The 16,595-nt window shown below is 56.9% G+C and overlaps 1 protein-coding gene across 1 annotated transcript; it reads right to left on the bottom strand.

Moving 5' to 3' along the window:
• Window positions 1–22: 22 nt before the first annotated feature.
• LOC108961873 (mucin-4-like) lies at window positions 23–12,714 on the bottom strand. Its single transcript, XM_050978068.1, has 12 exons — window positions 12,538–12,714; window positions 5,884–10,899; window positions 5,083–5,222; window positions 4,628–4,792; window positions 4,197–4,352; window positions 3,583–3,713; window positions 2,640–2,728; window positions 2,058–2,241; window positions 1,491–1,639; window positions 1,164–1,283; window positions 817–858; window positions 23–696 (listed from the first exon to the last, which is right to left on the bottom strand). Exons 1-12 carry the CDS (start codon window positions 12,596–12,598, stop codon window positions 680–682), a joined length of 6,270 nt encoding a protein of 2,089 aa, XP_050834025.1. The 5' UTR covers window positions 12,599–12,714; the 3' UTR covers window positions 23–679.
• Between the last annotated feature and the right edge of the window lie 3,881 nt (window positions 12,715–16,595).

Raw genomic sequence — 16,595 nt, 5'->3', positions numbered from 1 at the left:
TGATGCTCAAACTCTTCCAAGGTCTTATTGAACAAACAAGATTTGACAATGATTTAATTTTTTTTTAAGAAAGGAAGATGCTCTCTTACACACAAAAATTATTTTTCTGCCAACATTTCTGATCATGGGGTTGCATTTTGCCCTCACACACCCAGCAGACGTATTGATCTGATTCTGGCTTGATCTGGAGAGTTGTCCCTTCTCCTGAGCACAGGGCCCAGGGACCACTCAGAGAGGGATGGCTGGGAAACAGAAGTAGGGGACAAGACAGGACAAGCTCACAGCACAAGCCTGGTGCACCCTGGTATTTAAGGGCTTGGCCACAGTCAACCCATGTGTGGTGTTTAACCCTTTCCCAGGGATCCAGCCTTGCCCTGCAGCATGGGAGCACAGTGGGATGTGGGAAGGACAAGGGTGGTGTGTGCAGTGGCGGGTACCTGCCCACCTCCTCACCAGTTCTGCCCCCCAGCTGCATCTGGGAAAGGACAACTAAAGCAACTGAATCCTTGGGACAAGTCTGGGTTAGAAATGTGAACTGGTGCTAGGGCAGGCAACTGCAGGCACTGGCCAAGTGAGCTGCCCTGCATGGTGGGCAGGGGTGATGGGTTCTGTGGGGGGACACGGGGGAAGAGCAGATCAAAGGGCTTGAGGATCAGCCATGGCCCAGAACGTGCTGCAGTTACTTGTCCTCTTCATCTGCAAAGAAGAAATGAGAAATCAGCCACCTTCTCCCTGAGGGGCAAGCTGGGAGCCCCAGGGCATTTTCTTGCAGGGACACAGGGAGAGAGGGAAAGGAGACCCCACAACCCTGCTCACCTATTTGCTCATCTGAGTCATTCTCTGCCTCCTCCGAGGAACCTGTTGAGGGTTGCAAGAAAGCCCCACATCAGCTTACACCATAACCACATTTGCTGTGGTCCTCCTCACCTCCCAGTGCCATTACCTCCAGACTATGCTGGTGCTTATGTGCTGAGGGAGACGCCCCCACAACCCCACACAGTCCAGGGCATGGCACAACCTGCACATGAGCACCCCAAAACCCTTCCCTCATGTGCTCAGGCTCTTGCTGCCTTAACCAAAGGGAGGCTGGGACATTCCCACTCCCCTCCCAGCCCTGGGCACCAAGACAGCATCACCCCAGTGCACATGAGCTGCAGACCCACCTGTGCTGGGTGACTGGTATCCATCACAGCCAATCTTCGGCCTCTTCTCACTGTAGCGGGCGCAGAGGTGGGCACTGCCCGCCCGATTACAGCACCAGTCATACAGCTTCAGCTCCTGGTCTGGGGCAAAAAGGAGAGTGAGGGGCTGAAGGAAAGGGGAGGGAGATGGGCCGGTTCTAGGCGAGGCTTTCCTCGGCTTTTGGCAGCTCCACACTCCCTCCAAGGCAAACAGCATGGCAGGAAACAGGCTGGCACAGAGATTAAAATTATTTACAGGCTAAACAATGCCAGCCTCAGGCAGGGGATGCCAAGGCTGGCTCTGCTTACCACGGTAGGGTGACGCCTGCCTGGAGCTCCTCCAGTACCTCTCCTGCCGCCCCTCGATGAGCTGGCTCTGGCTGTCGTACAGGCAGCGCACGCCGGCGCCGTGCTGGTTGGGGGAGGCTGAGTGCAGCATGGAGACACGGGCACCCCACCTGCCTGAAATGGGCACCTGTGAGCCTCAGACAGCTCTGCCCAGCCAGCACACCTGCCTCAGGGCAAGGACTGGGCCAGAGCTGGCTCCTCGTTATCCAGCACTGCCACCACATCACCCATGGTGCTATAGGGGTTTGGAGGAACTGATGGAGACCATCCGAGTCAGGGGGAGACCCTGGTCCCCAACATCCCCATGCAGGTCAGACCAACTCTGGCCAGTCTAATAAGATGAAGTCAGCTCTCAATCCTCCTCGCTTTTCCTGTCTCTGAAGGGTAGGCCAGTCCCCCTCTTCTTTTCCTTAGGGTCACCTGCCCACCCTCCCAGGTGGGACCCCATCCACCCTTGCAGGAAAGGTGGGGAAGGACAGCTGGGGATGGGGAGGGTGAGGTAGCAGGGTGAGGTAGCAGCATGTCCACTTGCCTCCACGGCTGCTCTTGAAGCGTGGGTCCTGCTGCCCTTGCTGCAGGGAGCAGGGGCAGGTGGGCAGGCCCTGGCTCCATGCCTGGGGCTCCTGCTGCTGCCCCGTCCACGCCAGGCACTTCAGACGGTAGTTGATGCCCACGCGGCTTTCCAGCTTGTAAATCCACAACCCACGGAGGTCTGAGCAGGGAGAGAAACCATGAGCTGTCACCTTTGGCCAAGGAGACTACAGGGGCTGTTCTGTCTCAAGGTGAGAGTCATGTGGTGCTGATGCTGGAAACTAAGCCCATGTTGACCTCCACTCTATGTTGAACAGCCACTCAACAGAAGGGAAACAGGGGGAGAGGCTCTTATCAAAGAAGAAAACCTTGGGACAGAGTCATTGGCCCAAAAAGTGACCATGGGCACAGCAGGAATGTTTCAGCCTTAGGGCATAGTGGGTACCCAAGGGAAATGTGCTTCAGGGGGAAAGCCTGGCCTTGAGAACTCAGTGAGAGCCTTGCCACAGTGGCAGGCTGGATTTTATTTCCGGGGAATACTCCCCTCTTTGTGAACCCACCCCAGCAGTGTGGCACTACCTGTGTTGTAGCCCCTGAACTGGTCAGGGCGATATTTAGCAGCTGGAGGTCTCTTAGTCAGGTCATCATTGTAGTAAAAGCCATCCCCACTGAGTGAAGAGAAAAGACGAAAAATCAGGGGCTGCTCTTCCTGGGTGGGATTACCCCAGCCCCAAGCCCAGCCCCAGCCTGCCCTTCAGCCATCCTGACCTCGTGCAGCGGAACTGCAGCACCCACAGCTCTCAGGACAGGAGGGCAAAGGCATGAGCTGCCCCAGCCTGCTTCCTCCTATGTATGGGGTACAGTCCTTTTTGGGCGCTGCAATCACTCCTGCTGCATCAGGGCCTGAGCCCACAGGCATCTGGAGACCCCCACGAGCAGCTTCCATGGTTTCCAGCATTTTGCCAGGCGATTTGGAGGAGAAACCCACGAGTGATCACACATACAGGCACACACACACACATGCCTGTGCTGCCCATGCTTCCCATCCAGGCCACCTTTTCCTTACCCAGCTGCAGCAAGCAGCTAATGAGAAAGCCCTGGAGACAGCATGTACAGGGAGAGACGTAATGCGAGCAGGCAGGAAGCAACTGCTCCGGCCAAGCACGGAAATCCCTTCCCTCGGCTGGTGCAAAGTTCAGCAAACATCCCCTATTTCCCACTCCTTCCACCCAAACCGCCAGGATGCTGGGGGCCCAGGACTCCAGAGGGATTTGTGGATCTTACAACAAGCACAGCCCAGCAAGACAGCATGTTGCAGCGTGATCCAGTCCCTAATGTGGCAAATTTGCTTGTGAGGCCCCTATATGTTAGAATATATGGGCATGCAGACCACATCTGGGCTGTCCTCATCTTTGTAGGGCACTCCCTGGGATATGGGGGAAGAATTCAACCAGTGGGAGCTGTGGGTGGGGTGCATCCCAGTGCTGAGAGGAGGCAGGGATGGGGTGCTGAGCTGCTGCACCTGGTGTAGCCGATGAGCACATTGGTGGAAGTGAGCCTGGTGTAATCCCACTGCATGCCTCCGTCCTGGTACAGCATCAGGATGTAGGACCTGAAGCCATCAGTGGTCAGGACAGCCTGGTACGTGATAGTCTGGGGAGAAGTGTTGCAAAGTAAGAAAGCGAGTGAAGATGTGGAGTTTAAAATTCAGGGTGTGGGGCAGTGCTTGCTGGGGAATGGCCAGACTGAGGTCTGGAGGGAAACAAGGCAAGCATAGCTAGGCCTGGTTCACATTTCACATGGAAAATATGATGGTTTTACTTTGAAACTGTTCCATGACAAGCTTCAAATTCACCCAATTTTATGCCTCTGAGAAACAGCATTTCTGGTGTGCAATAAACTCCCACCACCTTAAAGAGAAAGGTTTTATGGAATGGGGAAAGTTCAACTAAAGGTGTCCCTCAAAAAACCACCAAAAAAAACATGGGGACAGCCCAGTCCTTTTTGGCAAAATTCTTCAAGACTGGCCTTTGTCATAAAACTGGTTCTTATATTCGGGCACAGAGAAGGTCACTGCCTGTGGGTCTTGGGTTTTTTTGACAATTCAATGGTGCCTGTGTTCCATCAGCCCCTCACCTTCCGGGTGTCAGTCCGTGCTGTGTGGACAGGTGCCTTCTCCCAGGTGATTTTCAGGGTCCAGGCTGCAGAGTAGGAGGACCTCAGGTATCGCCGGACCTTCGCTTCCACATCACGGACAAACGGCGGCTTGGCCGTGTTGAGGGTGGAGAACTCCTGGGGGTTGGGAACACCAATGTCAGCTCCCAGGGGGACAAAACAGGCCTAAGCTGGGGTCACGCACAGACCCCTGTAGCCAAAGTGCTGGACAGGATTTGGATGGCTCAAGAGGTGACACAGCACCAACAGCTCTTAGATTTGGCTCAGAAAAGAGAAAAAACCATTAATGGGCTCCATGAATTACACATCTCAAGAGGCATCCACAGAATAGATGATGAGTTTACAATCAAAAGGTGTTTCGTGCAATCATGCTGCCAGGTGGCTTTACTCACCTGGTAAAAGGTGGTGCCAACACCTCTGGAGAAGTCAGCGTTGTCCCAAAATACAGCGATCATGGGGACCTCTTCATGGCCATCGAAGCCACTGGGAGGAGGGTTGGGGTACGTGAGGATGTTGTTGTCTGAGGCTGGGAAAATGATCTGTCCATTGTCTGTGAACTGAGCAGAGGGATCCCTCCGTCAGGTGAGGTCAGGACCAGCAGCACTCCCTGGCATGGGGGTGGCAGCCCTCCCATTTCCAAGTCCATTTTGAGCAATGCCCAAGGAAAGCCACCACCTGCCACTGCTGAAATGGCCACAAAGTCACCTCCTGCTGCAAACAGAACACAGCAGCATCCCAACAGCTTTGGCCCCACAAGAGTCCCATCCCAGGCACCCGGTCCCTGGTTCCTCTCCCAGGTTTTAGGTGATAGTCAATTGCCCAATGAGTCAAGCCCAAGTGGACTCACGTAGAGAGAACTGTGCAGGGTTTTCCCAAATGGAAATCCAGTCTCGGGCTTGAAAAGTGGAGAATTAAAATCTACTCTTCTTTCCACGTACTCCTGATCATTTTCCCTTGCTCCATACCCATAGAGGGGCACAGCTGGAACTGGAAAAGAAAACAAAAAACAAACAAACAAACAATAAAACCAAACCACATTTACAGCAAAGCTTTTGGTCTGTATCAAAAATTTAAAAGGGCTGAAATTATCCTGCTTCTACTAGGACAGAACCTGGGCAGCAGAAGAATGGGAGAACACTGCTTAAAGCCTCTAGGGACACTCTGCATGTCACCCTCCCTTGCAGGAGCTTGTTCCCCCTCCTTTCACTGCCTTACACAAACACAGCTACCCTAAACCTGCTATGATGGCCTTTGTGGTCACTGTCCCCTGCTTCAAACAGCCCTGTTGGGACACTGAATGACAGCCATTAGGAGGGGAACACTGTACAAGGACTGTGACAGGGGACAGCACAGAATTAAATACCCACAGCTCTTTCTAGAGACTTCTACAGCCTCCAGCTTCCTATTTATGTCTGTAAAAAAACATTTGGAGGGAATGGGTTTTGCAGGTGATGGAACTGTATTGAGAGCAGGCTCAGCCTGCCAACACTGCAAACTCATGTGCAGGGGTTCCTCCTGTCACACCTCTCCCAGGATCCTGCCTCCAAATAGATCCCATTTTTTCTGGGCACTGAAGGTCCCTGAGGATGGTCCATCAGAAAACTGGATGTGTTAGTCCCACCCAGGCTGCTCTGCGAGCATCACGTACCTGCAGGACTGGGCAGCAGGGCTGGGGCAGCTGCTGGCACTCCTGGTGGAGCTGGAACCACGGAGGACGATGCACGGGAGGTGACAGCGCCTGTTCCTGGCCCGGGAAGCACCTCCCTGCCTCTGGGCAGCGGGGCTGGTGGGGCTGGGCCGGCGAGGGCCGGGCTGCCGGAGGTGGCTGGGCGTGCTGTGTCTGGGGACCCGCCCTGGGATCCCCCCGGGCCTGGGAAGGCTCCAGAAAAGCTTGACCCAGAGATGGCAGCGGATCTGTTTGCATGGCTGGTGGTCAGCTCCCTGCCCAGGGGTGGCTGCAGGGCAGCGGGTGATGAATCACCGGCCGGTCCTGGCCCCAGGGTTTTTGCTCCGGGACTGCCAGCAGTGATCCCAGAGGGAGGAAGGCCAGGGAGCCCTGGGCTCCCCCCAGGTGGGGAGTGAGTCTCCATATGTGCCCCGGGAAGGAGATGAGTTACGTCTCCCTGCCCTGGCATGGTTCCGTGGAGCAGAGCACTCCCTTCTCCAGGAGCAGGGCTGTCGGCATCCCCAGAGGGGGCTCCGGGGCTTCCCGGCTGCTGGGAAGGCAGGAGCAAGGCAGGTCCCCCTGGCACAGCAGCCCCCAGCTGTCCCTTTCCCCCTGCAGAGAACCCCACTATCGACTCAGGTGCTGAAAGCCCAGGGCTGGCAGACACCCCCTCTGCAGAATTTCCTCTTTCCAGAGCAGAAGGCGGTACCGGGGCAGCGTTGGGGGATATGGGAGCGTGAGGAGGCGCTTCTCCCAAAGGTGCCGGCATGCCTGAGGCCACCTCGTCTTCAAGAGACCACGACTGAGCACCTCCAGCTTCTTCTGGCAGCCCCCCTGGTGAGCCTGGCAGCAGGGGGCTGCTCCCACTCTGGGTGCTTGGTGCAGAGTTGGGGTCCCCACTGGGTGCCAGCCCTGAGCTCAGCCCTTGTCCAGGGAGAAGCAGAGAGCCAGCCACCGAGGTGGTCATGGCATTGGAAACACCACTGTTGTCTGGAGCCAATGGGACCAGGCTGGGACCAGGGAAAGGTCCCCCATTCACCGAGGCTCCTCCAGGCACTTCCACCACATTGACTTCGCTCAGTTTTCCATTGGAAAGTTTGGTATTGGCACCACTTTGGCTGCCAGGGGCAGACACAGAGTCTTCTTGAGGGCCAGCAGCCTCCAAGCCTGTGTTAAAGCCAGCAACAGCTGCAGCAGCTCCAGGAAGGCCTTTTTCACCAGCAGCCTCGCCCATCCTCCCAGGTGATGAAGACCCCTCTGTAGACAAGAAAGAAGATGCGGACTGCAATGCACCTCCCGTTTCTCCATCAAGGCTTTCTGAACCCGCTGGTCCCATTCCAGGAGGAGCCTGGGACTGCCCTGTGGACCCTACATCACCAGGCCCTTCACTTGCCCCTGCTCCTGCAGCAGGAAGGACCCCAGTGCCAGCACCCAGGGCAGGCTGGAGACCTTCAGCAGCACCATCTGTGTCTTCAAGTGCACCCAGGCTGGATGGATCTGAAACCAAGGATGCTGCCACATCACCACTGGGAGAGGCTGAACCAGATGAGGAACCTGCACCAGGCAGTTCACCCTGCTCAGGACTGAAAGCTGAAGGACTTGTCTCCATGTTGGAACTTTCACTCTCTGGGTTTCCTGCCTGTGTCACATCCCCTGCACTCTCAGCCCCCTGCACCAGACCAAGTCCCGGGCCAGTTTCACCTTCTGGAGAGACCAGAGACTGACTGTCAGAGCCAGGACCTGCAGATGAGATGGGTTCTGCTTCATCACCCCTTGACACAGAAGGTCCTGCTGCTACATCACTGGGGGAGGTAATACCAGATAGGGAACCAGCACTGGGCAGTTGATGCATCCCAGCTGCTGTTCCACTCCGTGCACTGGAGCTCAGGGATGGCTCAGACTCAATCCCACTGCCTGCTCCTTCCAGTGCTGGCTCTGCCATGCTGGCTCCTTGCCCTTCTGCTGCTGGCAGCCCCACATTTGTGCCAAGCTGGTCCCCAAGGCCAGGTGAGGGGGGTCCTACTGGTTCATGAACTGCTGAGCTGGGGGTATCCCATGCCAAAGTCGAGTCGGTGTCTGGCCCTTTGGCCCCAGGGAGTCCTGCTCCCACAGGAGCACCAGCTGCTGTTCCCCATGGCTGTGACCCACCAAAGGATGGGGACCCAGGTGCTCCCTGGGAAGCACTGAGGTCAGGGCTCACTGGTGTCTCTACCTCAGACACGGGGCCAGCAACAGACCCCAGGGCTCGGGAAACAGCCCCAGGAGCACTGGCAGATTCACTGGGCAGGTCCCCTGGTCCTTCAGGCCCCGAGAGATCAGACTCCATTCCAGCATTGCTGGGAGGTACAGGACCAGGTGAGGACACTTGTCCCAGTGCTGGGGCTCCTCCTGTTCCTGTTCCTGTTCCATCCCCAAGTGCTGATGGAGGGGAAAGTTCAGCATGCACAACATCCCCTGTTTCTTCTGCTGGCAGCTCTCCAGTGTTAGTGAGGTCCTGCTGTGGGCTGAAAGCTGAAGGACTTGTCTCCATGTTGGGATTTTCACTCTCTGGGTTTTCTGCCTGAACCACATCCCCTGCACTCTCAGCCCCCTGCACCAGACCAAGTCCTGGGCCAGTTTCACCTTCTGGAGAGACCAGAGACTGACTGTCAGAGCCAGGACCTGCAGATGAGATGGGTTCTGCTTCATCACCCCTTGACACAGAAGGTCCTGCTGCTACATCACTGGGGGAGGTAATACCAGATAGGGAACCAGCACTGGGCAGTTGATCCATCCCAGCTGCTGTTCCACTCCATGCACTGGAGCTCAGGGATGGCTCAGACTCAATCCCACTGCCTGCTCCTTCCAGTGCTGGCTCTGCCATGCTGGCTCCTTGCCCTTCTGCTGCTGGCAGCCCCACATTTGTGCCAAGCTGGTCCCCAAGGCCAGGTGAGGGGGGTCCTACTGGTTCATGAACTGCTGAGCTGGGGGTATCCCATGCCAAAGTTGAGTCAGTGTCTGGCCCTTTGGCCCCAGGGAGTCCTGCTCCCACAGGAGCACCAGCTGCTGTTCCCCATGGCTGTGACCCACCAAAGGATGGGGACCCAGGTGCTCCCTGGGAAGCACTGAGGTCAGGGCTCACTGGTGTCTCTGCCTCAGACACGGGGCCAGCAACAGACCCCAGGGCTCGGGAAACAGCCCCAGGAGCACTGGCAGATTCACTGGGCAGGTCCCCTGGTCCTTCAGGCCCCGAGAGATCAGACTCCATTCCAGCATTGCCGGGAGGTGCAGGACCAGGTGAGGACACTTGTCCCAGTGCTGGGGCTCCTCCTGTTCCTGTTCCTGTTCCATCCCCAAGTGCTGATGGAGGGGAAAGTTCAGCATTTGCCAAGTCTTCTGTTCCTCCCATCAGCAGCTCTCCATTTTCAGCCGGAGATCCTGAGGGCTGAAGGGCTGGAGGACTCATGTCACTCTGAGTATCTTCATAGGGGCTGGCATCCCCTGAACCTTCTGCCTGTGTCATGTCCCCTGTCCCCTCAGCTCCCTGGCCTTGGATCCCAGCAGTGGCCCATGCCAGCCCGTTGGGTACAAAAGATGCTGGGCTGGGGGCATCTGAATCTGAACTCAAGCCAGTGCCAAGTCCATCGGCTTCCTGGGGAGCTCCAGCTGGCTCTGACTCTCCAAGAGATGGAGACACAGCTGCTTCTGGGCCAGCAGCGAGGTCAGGACTTGCTGGTGTCTGTGCTGCACCTTCAGCTTCAGGCAGGGTTCTGGCTCCAGCCTCTGGGGCTGGGTAAGCATCCCCAGGAGCACTGGGGGTGTCTGTGGAGGATGTCAGACCATCAGGAAGCAGCAGTGGATTTTCTCCAGTGGGGGTTGGCCATGGGGCAGGCTGGAGGGATGGACTGGCCAGATCCACAGCTCCCACATCCTCTGTGGGCAGCGCAGTGGCTGAGACTGGGAGATTTGTGTCACTCTGTGCCTCAATGGGAGCCCCTGGTGCTGGCAGTGAGGTGGCAGTGTCCTCTGTTTCCTCAGGCGCCACTCGTGCCCTGCTGGCTGCGGGCGGCAAGGCTGTACCAGAAGCGTCTGATGAGATCCCGGGAACTCCCTGCCCATCCCCATCCCCACCATTGGATGGTGTCAGCGAAGTGTCTGGGCTCACTGCCTGACTGGGGAGGAGGGAGGACTTCCCAGGGTTTTCCACTGCTCCTGACATCACTGGGCTCTCTGGAGGTATGTGGGATGAGTTGGCTGTGCTGAGTTCACCATTTATTGCATCTCCTGGATCTCCAGATTCTGAAGCCAATGGACTTTCCTCACCAGCTGGGGCCATTTCTCCTGCTGGCTCTGGGTTAATGCCCTCAACCCCGCCCACTACTCCATCCTGCTGGGTTGGAAGCAGCTCCCCAGCATCAGGACTGGCCCCCGAGGAGTTGGCACTGGCTTCACTTTGAATATCTTCAGGCAGGATCACACCTTCCTCGACTGCTCCCTTGGCTGTGGTCAACCCTTGGCTCAGTGGCACAGTGACTCCAGCAGTTGGCTGTGGCACCCAGGTGACTGCCAGTGGAGGGGTGGTGTGGAGGGATGCAGTGCCAGTACTGAGGTCTGTAGTGATGTCCTCCTTCACATCCTCAAGGACAGGGGTGGTCCCTAGAGGGACATAAGGAGAGACCTCTGGTTCATCTTGCACTGCTTCTGGGGTGACAGTGGGGTGCTGTGCGGTGATGGCAGCAGCAGTCGTGGCCGTATTGGGAGCAGCTGAATTTCCCTCAGTACTCTGAGTCGTGTTCAGAGCCTTGGTCTCGTTCCCCAAAGATGGCACTGAAGGGCCATATTCGCTCGTCGCCATCCCTGGGTCCATCTCAGTCCACGGAGGGGAGGTCTCAGCATCAGCTGCTGTAGTGCTCATTTCTGTAGTGTGGAGCCACTTGTCCTCTGTTGTCATGGGGAAAGCTGTCCCCACAGTAAAGGACCCATCGGTGGTGACAGGGACAGCAGTAACAGCCCCAAGCCCTGCAGAGAAGCACAAAGTGGAATGTTACAGTGGGAGCTGGCAGCCTGCCAGGCTCAGACACCTCTCCATGGCAATCACCATTTCTTAAACCCCTTCTATCTCATCCCACAGCCTTACAAGGCCCTGATTTAAAAGCCAAGGAGTGCAGTCTTGGCTGCCTTGCCTACTGCACAGCATGCTCAGCCCTCTTTCCATCACTGCAAGGACAGCTCTAAGCACAGTCGCTTCTGCAGAGCCTGGGGGGAGTTCTTTGTTTTTTCACCTTTTGGGTGTCTGAGGGGCATTTAAATAACATTACACAAAGCCCTTTGTCAGACAGGAAAGCCAAGGCTTAGGGAAGCCTTCCCTGACTGCAGATGGATTCTGATCTGCTGCACTTAAAGCAGGTTCAATAAAACTCTCCTGAGCTGGGCGCCTGCCTGCTCCTGCCCCCATCCCTCTTGCCTCCAGCTGAGTGAAGGCACCAGGGGTTCCCCACCCATGGAGGAAATATTTGCAAGCTCCCAGGACCAAGCCCTTCTTACAGTTCTCTCCTCCTGCTGTTAAAATTTAACCCACATCTAGGAGCTCTGCAGAAAGGTGGATACACCTGCCCACATCCCAGACGTGTATCCCAGAATCTACTGGCACCCATGGGTGACGTTTCACACGGTCCTATTTTCAGGACAGGGACGCAGGCTTTGGGGTGACCAAGCTGCCACTGTTGGCTCCGTGAGGAGCCGGGTGGATCTGCTGACGCTCGGCTTTAGGGATCTCCAATTAGGGGAGACGAAGGGCACCCCGATGGCAAGATCCAGCAGGGCTTTGCCGCAGCCTGACAGCCCCAGCCTGTTCTCAATCCTGGTGCTCCAGTTCATCAGGTTCCCCCTGACAGGCAACCAGATCTCCCATGAAGCAGAGGTGCCTCCAACCTCACCGTCGGCTCAGCTCGTTAGCTCCCAGATAGCTTGTGCAGGGTCATTAATGAATATTAGCTCCTGTGCCAGACCAGTCCTCAAGGGGTCCATCCTCTGCTAGACCCCCATTCCCTTTCCTGGCAGGCTGCTTCAGTGTCATCTTCCCTGCCTGGAAAAGGCTCTTTCTACCAGCCCCCTCAGCCAAAGGAGCTCAGCAGCTCCCGTCCCCATCTCAGGGAAAACAAAGTACATCAGTCAAGTCATCCCAGTTTAGTTCGGCCCACTTGCCCTGGTAAATGTTTTATCTTAATTCTTCAATGTGGAGCAGGAAACGCCATCTACCCCACACACCCATTCATGGGAAGTTTGTGCAAGAGGGGCCTCAGAATAGAACACCAGCATTTGCTCATCCCTGGGATGTGGGAGGGATGGGAGCATCCCTGGGTCCTGCTCTGCCAGCTGGCTTCCCTTGGCTCCTTTGCTGGAGGGGCACACAGCTGCCTGCAGGCTTCCGGGCTGGGCTCTCACCTCTCCCACGGCTCCATGCCTGCAAGCAGCCCCTCGGGGTGATGCCTAGACTGTAAAATGCTTTTCCAGCTCTTTGGCTGCAATGCCTTGCAAGGACTGGTCGTAAGAGGAGTTTCCAGTTCAGCCAAGAGTGGAAAGCATCTCACAGTGTACCTGCTGCACCCTGACAGGGCTCAGGGAGCACATGGGCTAGCAGAAAAATATAGGACATACCGTGCAGAATCCATGCGCAGCATCCCAGCAAGGTGGAGAGCGTCCATCCCCTGGTCCCCATGCCTCCACACAGGCAGAGCACCAGGAAGCTCAAAGGGAGGAGAGAGCAGCAAGGAGCAGCTCCCTCCGTCCCTCCCTGCCTCTCCTGCAGAGCTGGAGTCCCACAGGTGCTCCTGCTCCTGCTCCCTCCCATTTATAGGGATGGCAGAAGGAGGCAGGTTGCCGACGTCCTCTCCCGCCCCCGGTCCCTTCCCTCCAATGTCCCTGTCACCTTCCCTTCTGGTGGAGCCCTCCCGTTCCCAAGGGCTGGATGCCCTGTTCAACTGGGGCATGGGCTGGGTGTACCCAAAGCCCATCCTGCAGGAACCCACATCTCCCCAGGGACTTGGGCTCAGCCTGTTGTAGCTCCCTGGGCTGCCAGCACCAGAAGGTGAAGCTGAGCCCAGAGCTGTGTGTGGCACTGCCAACAGTGGCATGGCAGTTACCCCACTGATCCCACACAACCTGTTCCCCATGGCAGTCACCCCACTGATCCTACACAACCTACTCCATATGCAGGGTATGGGGGCATAGAGCAGTGTGTAGTGGTGACAAGGCAGTGCCAGATGGTGTACCCATGCCTGTGAGGACACCATGGACACTAAAATCACCAGCTAAGCCATTTTCAGCCCAGAGCAGGACAGGACACAGGTCTCCACTTAACTCCCCCGGAGCAGAGGCAGGTTATAAAGCAGGGAAAAGCACGGCTGGGGTGAGGCCCTGGGGTGTCAGTTGAGCTCCACAGTGCTCAGCTGCACCCAGGAGCACTGGGGATCCCTCTTCAGAGCCCCAGCACACCCCAGTGGGGTCTGAAACCTGCACCTCAGTCTGGGCACAGCAGTGCAGGAAGGGAGTAAATGGTCCAGGGAAGCTTCTCTGCAAGGTTGGACCAGCATCCCCAGAGGATGGAGCAGGAAAAGGAACAGACCAAGACCCCCTTCCCTGTTGTAGGGATCCCGAGCCTCTTCACCCCTATGTCTCACCCCCCTCCTCCTCCTGGAGCAGCAATTCCTGCACGCCCCCTTGAAAACCGCTGCCAGCTCCCCTGTGAACAGCATTATGCAAACTCCCACCACTACATGGTTTTGTAGTCAATTAAACACTTCTTAACCAGAAATGCCCCCAGGCAACTCCTGCAAAGTGTTATGAGGGGTGTTAGGCAGAACACAGCGTCCCGCTGGAGTCGGGCAGGCAGCACGTCAAGTGACACCCGGACCCAGCAGCGGGCACTGCGGATGGGGAAACGCCAGGGGAGGCCAAGTCACGGCTCAGCAAACCCGTCCTGTAAAACCCACGCAGCACCCCCGGCAGGGGGAACCGCACACAGACCATAAACCGGGAGCGCCGCTCACCTGGAACTGAACACCCGCCCACCAAAATGCCACCGTGGGTGTGGAGCTGGGGGGGGACAGTGCACAGGGGGTCTTGCAACCAGCACTGCAGGTCTTGGGGTAACTGACCCGTCAGTGACCACCTGAGCAATGACCACACCAGGGCTGATGGAGGATTTGAGAAATGAAAACCTGCCGTGGGAGAGAGGTTCCTGCCCGTGCTGACGATGCTGTATCAATTTGGAGAGCAACCCCAACAGGGAATACATGCTGACGCTGGGGAGTGTTGCTCCAGATGGTGTTTAAGGTGCAAAATGTGGTGGGAACCACAGGGATTGTCACAAACATGCTGCTCAGCATAGAGGAAAACAACTCAGCTGAAGCAAGGGGCTGGCCCCAGCCTGCCTGCAAGCTCCTGTCTGTGCTCCACAGAGGCCAGCACTGTCTGGAGACCCCTGTGCCTGCTACTGCAGCCCGTGCTGTCCTCCAGAACTGCCCATCTCCCAGCAGAGTCACAGGGCAGACAAAAAACCTCATCCCTCTGCTCAGGCATTGGCACACTCTCCCAAGAAAGCCCAGAGCCACCAAGGGATGCCTCATCTCTAGGACAGTCCCCTGTTACCACTCTGGGAAGGGGCTTCTTATTGAACCTTTTTCTGTGTCTGAAACCAAGGTCCTGGAAAAGCGCTGGTTCCCATAAAAGTCATAAATCCCCTGTTACCAAAGACCAAAGCATCGTGTGGGCACTGGAGCCCTTCAGGAGCCTGTAGCCAGGGGGCAATTCCATGAATCCCAGCAGCCAGGGGCTCTGCACCATCCAGCATGGCAGAGCATGGCCCAGCACAGTGCCTTATCAGCTTTCCTGGAATTAATGGGCTGGTTGTTCCAGTCCTGTGGAGAACACAGCATCTCCTACTGGCTCCCCTCCAGCCTCCTGGCAAGGGCATTGGGAGAGGGCTCAAGGGTGGCAATGGGGGAAACCAGGTTATCCATCAACCCCACAGGTTCTGGATGACTTGGCATGCTGGGTGTGTTGCAACACTGCCAAAAGAGTGGGAGCTGGGCAATAGCCATCAGCAGGGGGGAAGGGAAGGGGGACACTGGAAGGGACACCTGAGTCACAAGGGTCCTGAGACACGCCCCATGATGCTGCCAGGTCTCCGAAGGTGACAGTCATGTTGGGCACGAGATTTGTTCTTTTGGACGATGCTGAGAGATGGGAGTGTATTACAGCAAAGAGGCTGAGAACTCTGTTGTGGACTGGGAAAGCAGCAGGACTTGGATCCAACCTCCCAAGCCCCTCTGGGCAGCAGTCTGTGGCAGGCCAGCAGCCATGGGGTGAAGGTGGCACCTCAAGGACAGCAGGCACAGAGAGTACGGGCAGTGTCAGAGGCTTGTCAGAGCTCTGTGCCATCACTGCCTGGCCAGGTACACCACTGCAAGGGAGCCACATCCTCCCACTGTGCCCCTTTTATCCCTCCCAGGTGGCAGAGGGGACCAGAGCATTTCCTCCCCCCATGGCCCCCCAACCACGATAGCGGTGGAAGGCGACTGTGCCAGCAGGGAACAGTGAGTACCCTGGTCACCTTTTCATCCCAGCACTTCAGGACCTTTTCCTCCCTTTGTGACGCAGTTTGGCTCCATTACCCCGGCCTTGGCACCCAGCCATGTCCTGGGGTCTGAAGTTATGGATTCAGCAGCCGGAGAAAACAGCCCAGTGGGACGCGACGTGGGAGGACTCTTGGCCCAGCTCCAAGGCGTAGGCAGACCACAAGGATTTCTTTCCCAGCACCCCAGCAGGCAGCCAGCACAGGGACTCCTTCCAACAGGCTTTGCCCTGCTCCCCAGCTCCTTGCCCAGCTGCCAAGGGACCTCTCTCAGTCTCAATGGGTCCAACAAGCCGGCAAAAGCCAGGCAGCATCCTAAAGAGCAAAGGGGCCACCCTGGAATGCAAGGGGCGCCCCAAATGGGAGCATCCTGATGAGCTGCTGGGCACAGCCTCCAGCCCCAGCCCAGCCTCTCCCAGGCCCTGTGAACTGGGGCAGGCAGCTGGGTGATCCCACGGTGTCTCTCCCCATCCTGTCCAGCTGCTGGCTCCTTCCCAGCCAGCTGACAATCCAGGCAGCCTGAGAGAAGTCCCCAGGTTAGGAATCCCACAGTCCCACACACCCCCTCCAGCCCTCCCTGTGCCGGGGCAGCGAGGGCTGCCAGTGAGAAGCAGGGATCAGCCAAAAACAACCCCTGACACGCAACAAGGCTATTTTGCTAATTATTTCAGTTTTCAATCTCCAGGAGAGGTGGCTTGCTAAGGCTAATAATTGCTTCAGTTGGATTTTATCTGGCTAATTAATCAGTTAATAAATGACTTTGCTGCAGGGGGACAGATGTTGCAGCCGCCTCCTTAGTTGGGGACTGGAAAAAACAGGGAAGGAGCACAGCCCACGGGATTTCCACAGCCCCACAGTGCTGCCCCTGCAGCTGTGGGGTGTTATGGGGCAGAGAGCTGCAAAGCAGAGACCACCAGTCTGCCGGGGTGCCGAGCCATCCTTGGGAATGTTTGCAGCAGCCCCTGGTGGGAGGGGACAGCACTGAGCCTGTCTCTCCATGCAGAGCTCTGGGGACTCAGTTTTCCTCACCAGTACCTCCAATAGCTGAAAATTGGGAAAGACAACTTGGAAAATAAGGAAG

This window comes from Serinus canaria, chromosome 9, assembly GCF_022539315.1.
Source record: "Serinus canaria isolate serCan28SL12 chromosome 9, serCan2020, whole genome shotgun sequence".
NCBI lineage: Eukaryota > Metazoa > Chordata > Aves > Passeriformes > Fringillidae > Serinus > Serinus canaria.
This window is presented reverse-complemented; position numbering and strand designations above follow the sequence as displayed.

Coding starts and splice junctions, on each gene's coding strand:
- LOC108961873 (XM_050978068.1), bottom strand. CDS start 12,598: ATGGGGACCAGGGGATGGACGCTCTCCACCTTGCTGGGATGCTGCGCA. Junction 2,729..3,582: donor GTGCTCATCGGCTACACCAG/GTGCAGCAGCTC, acceptor CTCTTCACTCAG/TGGGGATGGCTTTTACTACA. Junction 859..1,163: donor ATACCAGTCACCCAGCACAG/GTGGGTCTGCAG, acceptor AACCCTCAACAG/GTTCCTCGGAGGAGGCAGAG.